Here is a 13897-nt window from a genome sequence, read left to right as displayed (position 1 = left end):
TTCCTTGAGAATTTCTTGAATAAAAGTTCATATGATTTATGGATCTTTGCATTCTAATAATTATTAAAATGAAGTTTAATATAAAAGAAAAAGAAAAAGAAGCATCCCTTGAAAGCACAAAGAGCGGACTAAGGGCACGAACTCAAAAAGAGATCGTAGACAAACAAAAACACCAAATCAATGTTTAAACTCAGGATAATCATCCATTTCTGACCAGCGACCATTGACCATATTATCCATAGCGCGCATACTAGGTCTATTGCTAAGATCAATCATAAACTCCCTCGGCTGATAACCTATTTCGCTTGCATTCCTGAGGCGATTTTTAATGCTACCTTCCGGAACTGCCTGCACCGGCGCCCTTTCCATGCCCTTTCCTGAACCCTTTGGACGACCACGTCCTCGCTTGGGCTCCGATAGCATTTGCATCCCCTGACTAACTTGCTCTTCTAGTCGACTCAAACGACTAGCAATATCCGAACTAACCTGCTCCGTCTCCAAAACAAGAGCTTCATTTTCCTTCCCTGGAGCAGGTTCCATCTCCAATTCTTCCTCCATCTCCTCGTCCTCCAAATGGCATTCATTCAAAGACTGAACATTCCCCTCCTCACTTTCAGGCTCATCCCGTAACGCATCAAATCTATTGATCAAAGAAGAATTCCGTGAAGGAGACTCTCTTGACATCCGCGGAGAGTTTAAAACCTTCGCATTCCCCTCAACTCCCGGCTGCTTCTCCTGCTGCACAACCGGAGCTTTTTCCTTGCCAGCCGATTTAATCTCCTTCGACTGACTCGAGTTCTCAACGGCCTCCAAACCTGCTCCCAGAGCTCCCATGTCCTTGGGAAGGCCAACAGTCGCAGCCTTTGCCTGCCATGAAGGCTTTAAACCCGCAACTTCAACAGTTATAGGTTCCGCCTATTTAGTACCTACCTTTGCTTTGTCAGCTGGCGAACGCCGACACTTGTCCAACGAATGGCCAGTAATCTTACAATGTGAGCAGAAAAAAGGCATTGTCTCAAAGCCAAACTCAATATAAAAAGAAGTATTACCATCATCAATGTACATAGAGTTCAAAATTGGGCGAGCCATATCCACTTCGACCAGAATCCGAGCAAAATGCCCTACTTCGGCATTAGCCGAAGCATGATCAATGCGAATAGGAGTGCCCAACGCTCTTCCAATTCCTGAAATCACCTCCGGTTTCCAAAATTCCCAAGGCAGATAATATATACGGACCCATATTTGAGCTAACGACGATGATTCTTTATATGGGTCAAAATAGCGAACCCATTCACGGAGACGGATATGGCCCGTAGGCAACTCCTGAATCGGATTGTTTTTAACTCTAAGTTTATCCTCCATCGTCATGAATTTCACCGTGAAATAGCCCTTCGCCATAGGAACGAACTTGCAGTTGTGGCAATCCCAGATACCCTGTAAATCATGAGTAAATTCCGCAAACGGACGTGGTTTGCATCCCTTACGGAGTATAAGGCGACCAATGAGAACATGTTTCTTGAAATCATCCAGTTGCTCCTGCGAAGAAGGAGGAACAGACAAAGTAACCACCTCACCCTCAATGGTTGGGTTGAGCGCCCGGAACCTGTGAGCTGGAACATCGGGCTTCTTCACCCCAAAAGGCTTAACAGCTGCTGCATAAGTAACAGCAGCGGCGCCAGCACCCGCTGGGTTATGTCCATCAACAGAATTCGCAGCAACAGCCCCGTCTGCTGTGTGAGAGATTGTCGCAGAACCAGCCGCTAACGCAACCTGCCCCGCGGCCATCGCATCTGAACGCGCAGGCTTAGGAGGGAGGTTTAAACCTCCCTGAACCTGATCAACTTCTTTCGTGACAGGCGCCGAACCAGCCCCCTTAGCAGCCGACGCCGAACTATTCGAACGCTGTAACTCCTGAGAAGCAGCCTCGTTCTCGAAAAAACCAGGGGAAAGCACGCGATCCCGCTGTTGCACAGCCCTCTCAAGCGAAGAACGAGGAGAGAAATTGCTTGAAATCATGGGGAGATTTAGACCACCCCTATCAGACGGACCGAAGGGAGGAGTGCCGCCGAAAGCCATCGACGATGGCGCAGGCGACGCAGTGAAATCCGGATCTACTTTCAATCCTCCTCCACTTCAACTTCTCACCTCCAGTTCTGCCGCGATTCCGTCTCACCGCAACCGGATTCCCGCTGAAACGGCGAACAGAGGCGAAACAGAGCACATGAGGGAGAAAGACGCCTGTAATGGAACGAAACGGCTCAGATCTCCGTGCGAATCCCGCTGCTCGGGCGAACCGCGAAGGGCACGGCGGCGGAGGCGAGCAGCGGTAGAGTTTCTGGCTGAAACGGCCTTCCGCCCAGATCTACTCTCCAGTCAAAAAGGCACGGCGGCGGAGGCCATTTTTCCCATCTCTCACAGACTTTTTCAAAAACTAATTTTGCATTCTAATAATAGATCAACTGAATTTTGATAATCTAGATGTTTTTGAAACAAACTTTTATCATAGTACTCCTCTGCCCCGGCTATCTTAAGACTTTTTTTTGGACACGTGAATTAAGAAAGTAGCATTTTGTGTGTTGGTGAAAAAATAAAAATATGAATAAATGGTAAAACTTTTGCCAAATAAGGAAATGTCTTTTATATAATATATAAAAGACCACTTCAACGGTAACAATTTCCCGACAATTTATTTTTACAATTTTTTCTTTCAAAATTGTAGTTGGTGTTTGAATAAACGTGTGTTGCTTTTTGCCGAATCAGTCTTCTGTCTCATCTATCTTCCAAATCTTCATTCTCACTAAATAGAATTTCTCCATAAATCAATCAACAAAAAATTCTGAACTGAAATAGGAAGAAAGAAAATCAATCTACAAATAAATCAAACCTGAAAAATAAGTGGAGTATACGTTGAAATATTTTTTCTACAGTTCACACAATAAGATCTAATCTATATAATTCACACAAAAGATGAGCAAATACACACAAAAATCAGAAATCAGCAGAAATTATTCGAATTTGAAATTATTTGAATTTTTATTCGATTTTTTTTCCAAATAGATTTAGGTGAATAGGGTAGAGAAAGAACAATAATTAGAAAAATGGATAAAGAAAGAGGCGAATGAGGTGGTGGCTGGACGACTTTGCTATTTAGCAGAGGAATTGAAAGACTACGACGGCAGCGGTCCAATTGGCTGCTGTTAATTGTACGACTGATCGTTGGAAGATGGAGATGGCGGTAGCGTCTTGACAACGGCGGCAATCGCGGCTGACAACAATCGCGGTCCAATAAGGTTTAGAAATTTTGAGAGATAGGATGGAGGACAACAATCGCGGCTGAGTCCCGGCGACGAGCTGTCGCAGAATTTCAAGGAGGATGAGGAGAGATATCGAAGGGTTTAAAACTTTAGAGTTGATTTGACGAGAGAAAACTGAGATGAGAGAGACGAAATAATGATGAAGTATTAAATTCATGCCATCCCTAATAAATGGAGTTTCGATGGTGGACTTATCATGAAGGTGTTGGGCTTTTAAAAAAATATATTTTGGGCCTCAACTTAAATATGAAATCAAATATTTTTATAGTTGTGAATATATATTTGAATAATATATATATATATATATATATATATATAATTTAAATATTTAATGGAATATTTATGAATATCATAATTTTATATTTTATACTTACGATCAAAGTAATTTTTTTCTCACTCCCATCTTCTTATTGCGGAGTATACAATTTTTTTCTATTTGCTTTACTTTTTTATATATTAATTTTCCTTTTCTATATTTTTGTTATATATTAATTTTTGTGCTTTTATATGTACATATTTTTAAGTTATAATACTTTTTAATACAACTAAAGAGAATGATATTTATACGTTTATTTTAGAATAATTTAATTTTAATAATAATAATTTTAAAAGTTTAATTTGTATTAATTTTTTTATAATTTTGGAGACGAATGATTTTATATATATATATATATATATATATATATATCTAAAAATAGATATTCTTATATAATTTAATTTGTAGTTATGTTTGCTTACAATTTACTTATTTATGTTATTATATTTTCTCAATTAAATTTATTATCAGATTAACATTTATATATATTAAAAATGAAATCTTTAAATATGCTTTACAAATATATACTATTTTTTATTCAAATATTTTACTGGTATATAAAATTTTGATAGAGTTGGAGTAATCTATATAATATATAAAAGAAGACTTTTTTTCCTCCAGTTTTTCCCTCTTTTTTCTCTTCTCCCACCAATTTTTATACCTATTTTGTTATATAATTTAATTTATTTTTTAAACATCGTTAAATTTGATTAATAAATATATATTTAATATGCATCTTAAATTTAAGTTCGTGACAAAATATTTAATATTGTATAAAAATCATCAAAAATAAATTTAAAATGAATTATGAAAACATTAAGATATTTTATTTTCTCTCTCTTCGTTAAAATTTTACAACTATTTATTTATTTATTTACTACGACGTACAATTTTCTATAATGATAATATGTAATGTTAAATTTTCATTATCAAATGGTTTAAAATTATTCAATAACTATACATATTATTACACTTTGTACAAATTAAAGTTGAAAATTTATGTTTTTAAATTCGAGATTTTATTGAGTAATTGATGTGAATTATTTTTATTTTATTTTTAATATATATTGTACATTTATTTATATTTAATATTTTTACTTATTTATTTAAACATATCGTTTGATTTCCATGTTCGCCGTGCATCGCACGGATGGGCCATTGGTGTAAGTAGAATTTGAGTAAAATAAAGTGTTATGTGGATCATATAACTATAAATGAAAGTGGAAATAATATTATGCACGGATCAAAATGTCAAAAGTAAAAACGATATTGTGAACAGAGGAGTATAATTTAAAAATTTTAAAATTATAAATATATTATGACCCGTGCATCGCACGGGAGGACATACTAGTATACATATTAATTGTGACACTGATGTGTATTAAAAGTATTTCATTTTCACAGATGTATGTTGATCGTGATAATGAATAATGTCTCTCAGCTCACATGATCTCTAAAATTATTTATTTATTTCATTAGAAAAAATATTTCATCTTCACACAGACTTCTAAAAATATTATGTTTCTCAGTTTCTCCCACCAGAAGAAAAATACATTTGTGTGTGGGTATGTTGGTCTAATAGTAGTATGATTAATGCTTCAAGCGACAACAAAACTATATTTATATAGAGAAACTAGGCTAAAAACAACACTTCAAATAAAAAATATGAATAATCTAAAATATATGAATTTTCTGTGTAAATGTCGGAATTTCAAACTCAGAACCATGAATTCATCAAACAAAGTGATAAACCAACTGTAGATCTTGATGATCTAAGAGCTTAAAATGGTTCCTATTTTTTTAAGAGGTGTTTTTATTTTAGCTCACTCCTATATATATAGGGAGAGACTCAAATGAAAGTTTTTATTTAAAATGAGAACGCAGAACGATTCTTAGTCCTTGGATTATGAATTCTACAGTGGATGCATCATCTTAATGGATGAATGCACCTCGCTCCTAGGTTCGAATTCTAGATAGAAAGAATTTAAAAAAAAAACAAAATTTGGGTACAGTTATTGGATTCGCTATGCAATTAATTGCACTTGATAAAAATAAAAATAAAATAAAATTTTCTCTCATTTTAGGATTCTAACCTAAGTGGTGCAATCATCCATCAAGATGATACAGTCATCGTAGATCTTCACGATCCAATGACTGAGAATAAAATTTCGATCTCATTTTAAATAAAAATTATCATTTTTTTTGATGAATTTTTTTTACAAATAATACAAATCACACACACACACACCCCACCTATGGTGGTTATTGTGGCCGAGAGTACTCGAACCTGTGATCTTTTGGACAACAGGCAATCACCCCATCCACTAGGCCATCCCAAGGGGACTAAAAATTATCATTTGAATCTATAGAAAGAGGTTTAAGTAAGAACAACTAGATAAAATAAGAACGAAGAACCATTTTCAGTCATTTGATCATCCAGATCCACGGTGGATGCATAATCTTGTTGGATGAACATCACCTGAGTTCGAATCCTGAAGAGAACGGATTTTTTTTTCGAGTTCATTAATTTTGACAGCGAATGCATTAACTATAACTATAATTATTTATAAATTCTTATGAAGCATATAATTCTCACTAGAACCACACCATATATTTATGTATATATATGGAGAGAGAGAGAGAGAGAGAGAGAGAGAGAGAGTATGGCCAATTTTGGTGAGAAATTAGAATGAATATGGAATGTTAGATATTCAAATCCTATGGTTGGTATCAATTGATTCAAATTTATATCGTGCAAAAGGAAAATAACGAATAAGCCACTTACAATACATGAATAACCGTCGAAACCTGAGTTCGAATCCTGAAGAGGAGAAACTTTCACCATATTAACTGAATATGTTATTGATTCATTATCATCGATTTATTCATTGATTTATATTTACTTATTTGTTTTCCAGTGATTTTAAATTCTTATTTTGAAGGTGTGCGTGTGTTGGTCAAGCGGTAAGGGGTTAATGCCTAAGACCAAAGATCTTGGGTTCGAGTCCCCTGTGGCGTGATCTTTAAATTTCTTTATTTAATACTGTTAAATTATCAAATTCTTATCTTGAAGTTGCTATCCAATTGAGATCGGGTAGTGCTATACAAATGCACCAAGCAAAATTAATTAAAATTCTAGTTTTTCAATTCTTGACAATCAATCCATGCATCGCAGTCAACGAGAAGCCAAGTCAAAGCCGTCGTGCTTGAAAATCTATCTCTCTCTCTCTCTCGCTCTCTCTCTCTTTCCCCCACCTATATATATGTAGACAATTAAAATTGTCGACGAATTAAATCGTACCATGTGTAATTCGTGAATTAAATATTAATAATATTTTCTATTTTATTAAATAGGATTTTATTCATATATTAAATAGATATATAATTAATATTTAATATAATGAACTAGTGGGTCTATTAGCACTCAAAGCCCTAAGGCCCATGCATGGAGGCTCAAAGCCCATAAAAGCCCATGAAGCCCACCTCTTATATCTATAAATAAGGGTGTTGGGGTGCTCATAAATCAAAGTGAAAGTAGAGAATTGGAGAGCTAAGAAGAATTCTACCAAGTGTAGTCTTGCAAGAACTCAACTCAAGATCTTCAAGTGTCTTCAAAGAGTTCAAGAGCTCAAAAGTTCAAGAATTCCATTCAAGTCTTCAAATCTTCAAAGCTTTAAGAGTTCAAGAATTTCATTCAAGTCTTCAAATCTTCAAAGCTTCAAGAGTTCAAGGATTCTATCCAAAGCTTCAAGAGTTCAAGAATTCCATTCAAGCCTTCAAATCTTCAAAGCTTCAAGAATTCAAGAATTCCATTCAAGTCTTCAAATCTTCATAGCTTCAAGAGTTCAAGGATTCTATCCAAAGCTTCAAGAGTTCAAGAATTCTTCAAGTGCTCAAGTATTCAAATCTTCTAGTGTTGAAGCATTTTTAAGATCTTCAAGGAAACAATCAAGCATCCTTCAAATCTTCAAGATCAAAAGCTTCAAGGCGTTCTTACAAATTTTAAGGACGTTCTTCTTCAAATCAAATCAACTCTGACGTTCAAATTCAAAATCATGGCTTGAAGCCCTTTGAATTTATCTTCATCAAATCAAATGTTCCAAGAACCTTCGAGATTGTTCGAGAATCAAATGGAAGAGAAGAATTAGAGAATCAACTAGAGATTGCAATCCACAAAACTCTATCAAATTATCTTTGTAACGCGTTTTGTATTTTATTAAATTGAAATACAAAAATTTGTGTTTACAAATTTTAGCACGCCCAGTGGGACCTCTACCTCTCATCTCTACTCTTCACCAAAAATCTTGAACGATGTCTATTCAATCAAATGCAACAGCTCCAGCTTCATCCAAAGCTTCTTCGGCAAGCATCGATGCGTGACAAAGCAAAGCGAAATCCATGCAAGGAGTGTCTAAGGCGATCTTCCATCTTCCATCAATCCACGAAGAAGATGACAACTCCGAAAAAAGCTTCACATTTCCCATTGTAAACTACCGACTCCATGTAAGCGTCATGATGACGAACACTTCCACCATGGAGGAGCAACTCTTGAACTTGGCAAAGATGGTCGAATCTCTATCCAAGCACATCTAAGATCAAGATGCCCAGATTGCAAAACTCAAGGGGAAAAAGATAGAATCAAGCCGCGTGAATAATGATGAGGAGGACGAAGAAGGCAAAGAAGATGAAAAGAATAACGATGAAGAAATCTCCAAGGACAAACCAATGAGTGATGGAAGAAAGCCTTCGGGAAATGACACTCCCTTCTCATCTGGTGGCCTCATTCCCATCGATCAACTCAAGGAGTTCATTGAAGCAACAATGAAGAATAATTCTGGTGGAAGCTCAAAGTCGTCGTTGATCTACGCCAAGCCATATACTCGGCGGATTGACAACTTGAGGATGCCTCTTAGTTATCAACCCCCAAAGTTCCAACAATTTGATGGCAAAGGAAATCCAAGACAACATGTGGCTCACTTCATTGAGACATGCAACAACGCTGGTACTTATGGAGATCACCTAGCCAAGCAGTTTGTTCGTTCATTAAAAGAGAATGCCTTCGATTGGTATACGGACTTGGAGCCAAACTCAATTGATAGTTGGGAGCAACTAGAACACGAATTCCTCAACCATTTCTATAGCACTAGAAGAACTATCAGCATGGTGGAGCTCACAAGTTCGCGCCAATTTAAAGAAAAGCCAGTTATTGACTACATTAACCGGTGGAGAAACATTTGCCTCAACTGCAAGGATCAGTTATCTGAATCATCTGCCATCGAAATGTATATCCAAGGGATGCATTGCGGCTTGCAATACATCTTGCGAGGAATCCAGCCTAGGACATTCGAAGAACTTGCTACAAGAGCTCATGACATGGAGTTGAGTATGGCGGTAAGCAGAATCGAAGGGCCACCAATCCAAGATCCTCGCAAATTCAAGCCAGAATTCAAGAAAGGAGGAAAACCATCGGACAAAGCACCAAAGAAGGAATCTATGGCAGTGAAAGCAACTTCCGTGAAATTTATAAAGAAAGAAGCTAGTCAAGAAGGCAGCCAAAACGTTCCACGAGACAATCAGAACTCTTCCCGAGACATGGGGCAAATAAGACCTACCTTGAAAGAAATGCAGCAAAAGCAATACCATTTTTTAGACTCTGATGTCTCTGGGATATTTGATGATCTGCTCAAATAGGGACTTATCGAGCTACCTGAAATGAAGCGACCAAATGAAGTAGGAAGGACAGACGATCCAAATTACTGCAATTACCATCGTCTGGTTGGGCACCCCATACATGATTGCTTCATCTTCAAAGACAGGGTCATGCGATTGGCTCAAGAAGGAAAAATATCTCTTGAAGAAGACGTTGCTGCTGTAATTATGGTCTCCACCTACTTGAATGACATAATAGAAGGTATTGAAGCTCTGTATGATACATCCAATCAAGTAGATGAAGAACCTGAACTAAATATGAATGAAGACGATGATGTATTGGCAATCACATTCTCCAATGAAGATTTGCAGCTTGGATCTGAACCTCATAACAGGCCATTATTCGTAAGTTGTTATACACAGGAGCAGAAGGTCAATCGAATTCTCATCAATGGAGGCTCGGCGGTCAACATTTTGTCACTAAGGACTTTGAAGCAATTGGGAATCCAAGTAGATGAGCTATCAAACAGCCGATTGATGATTTTCAACCATGAAGGGCAAAGAGCTCTTGGCACTATAAGGCTACGATTGCTGATGCAGGACATGGATTCAACGACGTTACTTCATGTGATTAATGCCAAGACATCCTACAACATGCTCCTAGGGCGACCATGGCTTCATGAAAATGGTGTCATTCCTTCTACATTGCATCAATGCTTCAAATACTATCAAAACGGCGCTGTGAGAAAAGTGGTTGGCGATCACAAACCCTTTACAGAAGCAGAATCACATTTTGCTGATGCTAAATTCTATATGGAAAGAACTAAATTGACAATGGTGGAGAAGGATATACCGCACAAGGAGTCGAAATCTCGCCAAAAGAAAGAATCTCATCCAAAGATGGAAGGTTTCACCATCCCTTTAACTAAGATTGACGCTATGAAGCCAATTCCCCAACTTCTCAAAGGTTTTGTCCGACCAAAGCAAAATGGCGCCACAGAACATGGAGATCTCTCAGACAAAGAACTCTCAAAACACTTTGGTCCGAAGGCATATAAACTCCTTGTGAATGCTGGATACAATCCTCAAGAAAGCTCTATGTCAAAGTCTCATGTGAGAAAGACTAATAACACGAGCTAAAACCCTAAAGCAGGCTTGGGATATGCGGTGCAGAGTCCCATTCGTGTTGCCATCAAGAGAGCCACTGCTAACTATGCTAGTGCCAAGCAAACCCAGAGATCTTCAAGCAATCGGAGAACTCAAAGGGTTTCTGTTCTCAAAAGGTTGGGTAAAAAAGAAGCTTAACGGGTGTCTGTCTTTAAAAGACTTGGCAAAGGTAAATCATGGAAATAAGACATGACGAAAGGGATTGATGAATTGAACATGACAAAAAAGCTAAGGAGCTCAATTCATTCTCGTATGAAAAGGTGTACCACTTTGCTCGTGTCGTACGGAAAAGAATTGAAGGCCAAAATGAAAACTATCGTCTTTACACAGGATGCCGAAGACGATAAAGATATAGAAAGCGTGGGTTCATCTTACTATGTTACTAACGGTGCTAGCAATCAAGTTTCTCACACTACTCGAAGTCAAGTGCGTCGCGAAATTGCGAATCTAGTTAGAGGTGGTACTATCACAAAAAACATTGCACGCAGTCTTATCTTCGTGCGTCAGAGAAATGGAAGCATAAAGATATGTATTGATGTCAAAAGCCTTTGCCAGCAAGATGAAAATGTTGTCACATCAAACCATATCGCCTCATGTGAAGAAGTGGTCGTTGAGGAAGAAGACGCTGAAATAGCTCCTCAACAATTTGAAGAAGGAGTTAAGGCTACTGTTGATGAATTGAAAGAGATTAACTTGGGCACTATTGAAGATCAACGACCCACTTACATCAGCGCGTTGTTGACTGTGGAAGAGGAATACTCATATATTGAATTGCTCAAGGAATTCAAAGACATCTTTGCATGGTCTTACAAAGAAATGTCGGGATTGAGCCCCAAGATAGTTGTCCATCATTTAACTGTCAGAAAGGATGCACGTCCAGTCAAGCAAGCTCAACGTCGATTTCGACCAAAGCTGGTTCCTCTAATCGAAGACGCAGTAAATAAACTTATCGATGTAGGGTTTATCAGAGAAGTCAAATACCCGATGTGGATCTCAAGCAGCGTTCCAGTAAGGAAGAAAAATGGACAAATTTGTGTGTGTGGACTTCAGGGACTTGAATGAAGCATGCCCCAAAGATGACTTTCCATTACCAATTGCTGAATTGATGATTGATGCTATAAATGGGGATGAGGCATTAACCTTCATGGATGGATTTTTCGGTTACAATCAAATCCGCATGTCACCAAATGATGAGGAATTGACGGCATTTCAAACCCCGAAAGGAATTTATTGCTTCAAAGTGATGCCATTTGGGTTGAAAAATGCCGGCGCCACTTATCAGAGAGCCATGCAGAAAATATTTGATGATATAGTTCACAAAAATGTTGAGTGCTACGTGGATGATTTGGTAGTTAAAACTAAGAAACGAAGTGATCACCTCCAAGATCTGCGAATGGTTTTTGAGATTGAGAAAGCATCAATTGAAGATGAATCCACTAAAATGCGCATTTGGCGTCAAGCCCGACAAGTTTCTTGGGTTCATTGTTTGCCATCAAGGGATAAAAATTGAACAAGCAAAGATTGATGCGATATTAAAAATGCCCAGACCTCGAAATATCCACGACCTGAAAAGTTTACAAGAAAAATTAGCATACTTACGAAGGTTTATTTCAAACTTAGCTGGGAGGTGTCAACCATTCAGCCGAATTATGAAAAAGAGTATACCATTCGAGTGGGATGAGTCATGCAGAAATGCATTTCGAAACATCAAATCTTACTTGATGCAGCCTCTCCTGTGCTTGTATCACCTGTGCTAGGACGCCCCTTGATTTTGTATATTGCTGCTCAAAAACGATCCATGGGAGCTTTGCTTGCGCAAGAGAATGAAAATGGAAAAGATAATACATTATACTACTTGAGCAGAACAATGACGCCGAATGAGTTGAAGTATGCTCCAATTGAAAAGTTGTGCTTGGCACTGATTTTCTCCATCCAGAAGCTTAAGCATTATTTTCAGGCTTATACAGTCCGCCTTATATCTAAGGCAAACCCTTTAAAATTTGTAATGTCAAGACATGTTCTATCCGACAGACTTGCACGGTGGTACCTTCAACTTCAACAATTTGAGATCGTGTATGTTCCCCAAAAAACTGTGAAGGGACAAGTGTTGGCTGACTTCTTAGCAGATCACCCGATTCCCGCTGAGTGTGAGCTAAGTGAAGACCTCCCGGACGAAGATGCGCTTGCAATCGATATTGCCCTACCCTGGTGGATGTTTTTCGATGGAGCATCTCATAGAGAAGGAGCTGGTGCTGGGGTCGTGTTTGTATCACCAGAACGTCAAGTGTTGCCATATTCCTTCACCCTAACTGAGAATTGCTCGAACAATGTAGCAGAATATCAAGCTTTGATCCTCGGTTTGGAAATGGCGTTGGATATGCAACAATCCCACCTCAAAGTATATGATGATTCCAAATTGGTGGTTAATCAAATACTTGGATTGTATGAAGTGAAGAAACCAGAGTTATTGCCATATGTCAAGTATGCTCGTAAGATCATTAAGTGGCTTGGAAATGTGGAGATTGAACATATTTTAATAAATGAAAACAAACAAGCAGATGCCCTGGCTAAACTCGCATCTACTATAGCTATGATCAGCGGCGAAACCCATATATCGGTATGTGAAAGGTGGGTCATACCACCCATTTTTGAAGAGGAGAAATGCGAAGAAATTGAAAGCCATCTTGTTGAAGTCTTCGAAATTGAGGAAGAAGATAGACGCCAACTGTTGGTCGATTATCTGAAATATGATAAATTACCAAATGATCCACGTCGAAGGGTTGACATCCGGCGACGCGCCACTCGCTTCATTTTCTTCAAAGGGACACTTTATATAAGGTCTTTTGATAGAGTATTTCTGAGGTGCTTAAGTAATGAGAAAGCTGCCAAAGCCATGGAAGAGGCGCATTCTGGCATCTGCGGTGCTCATCAATCAGGTTCAAATCTACACTTCCGAATCAAGAGAATGGGTTACTATTGGCCTACTATAGTGAAGGATTGTTTAGATACGTGCAAAGATGTCAAGCCTGCCAATTCCACGCGAATCTAATTCATCAGCCGCCTGAGCCACTACACTCCATGGTCGCGTCTTGGCCTTTCGATGCTTGGGGCATGGCTGTTGTTGGTTCGTTGACAAAATCATCAGGGGGGCATTTATACATTTTAGCAGTGACTGATTACTTCTCCAAATGGGCCGAGGCAATACTATTAAGAGAAGTGAAGAAATAGACTGTTGTTGATTTTATCAAGACCAACATCATCTACCGCTATGGAGTTCCTCGCTACATCATAACTGATAATGAAACACCTTTCAGCAACACGGAGATAAACAAGCTTTGTGAAAAATTTGGCTTCAAGCAACGGAAGTCGTCGATGTATAATGCGCCGGTAAATGGGTTGGCTGACGCATTCAACAAAACCTTGTGCAATCTGTTGAAGAAAATTGTTTCAA

General features: G+C 38.1%; 1 protein-coding gene across 1 annotated transcript; it reads left to right on the top strand.

Moving 5' to 3' along the window:
- Window positions 1–12130: 12130 nt before the first annotated feature.
- Window positions 12131–13495, top strand: LOC131018841 (uncharacterized). The gene has a single exon (XM_057947543.1). The coding sequence runs from the start codon at window positions 12131–12133 to the stop codon at window positions 13493–13495; it is 1365 nt and encodes a 454-aa protein (XP_057803526.1).
- The last annotated feature ends 402 nt before the right edge of the window (window positions 13496–13897 follow it).

Source organism: Salvia miltiorrhiza, chromosome 3 (genome assembly GCF_028751815.1).
Source record: "Salvia miltiorrhiza cultivar Shanhuang (shh) chromosome 3, IMPLAD_Smil_shh, whole genome shotgun sequence".
NCBI lineage: Eukaryota > Viridiplantae > Streptophyta > Magnoliopsida > Lamiales > Lamiaceae > Salvia > Salvia miltiorrhiza.
This window is presented reverse-complemented; position numbering and strand designations above follow the sequence as displayed.

What these genes read in the sequence shown, in the direction of transcription:
- LOC131018841 (XM_057947543.1), top strand. Translation starts at nt 12,131, where the DNA reads ATGCAGAAATGCATTTCGAAACATCAAATCTTACTTGATGCAGCCTCT.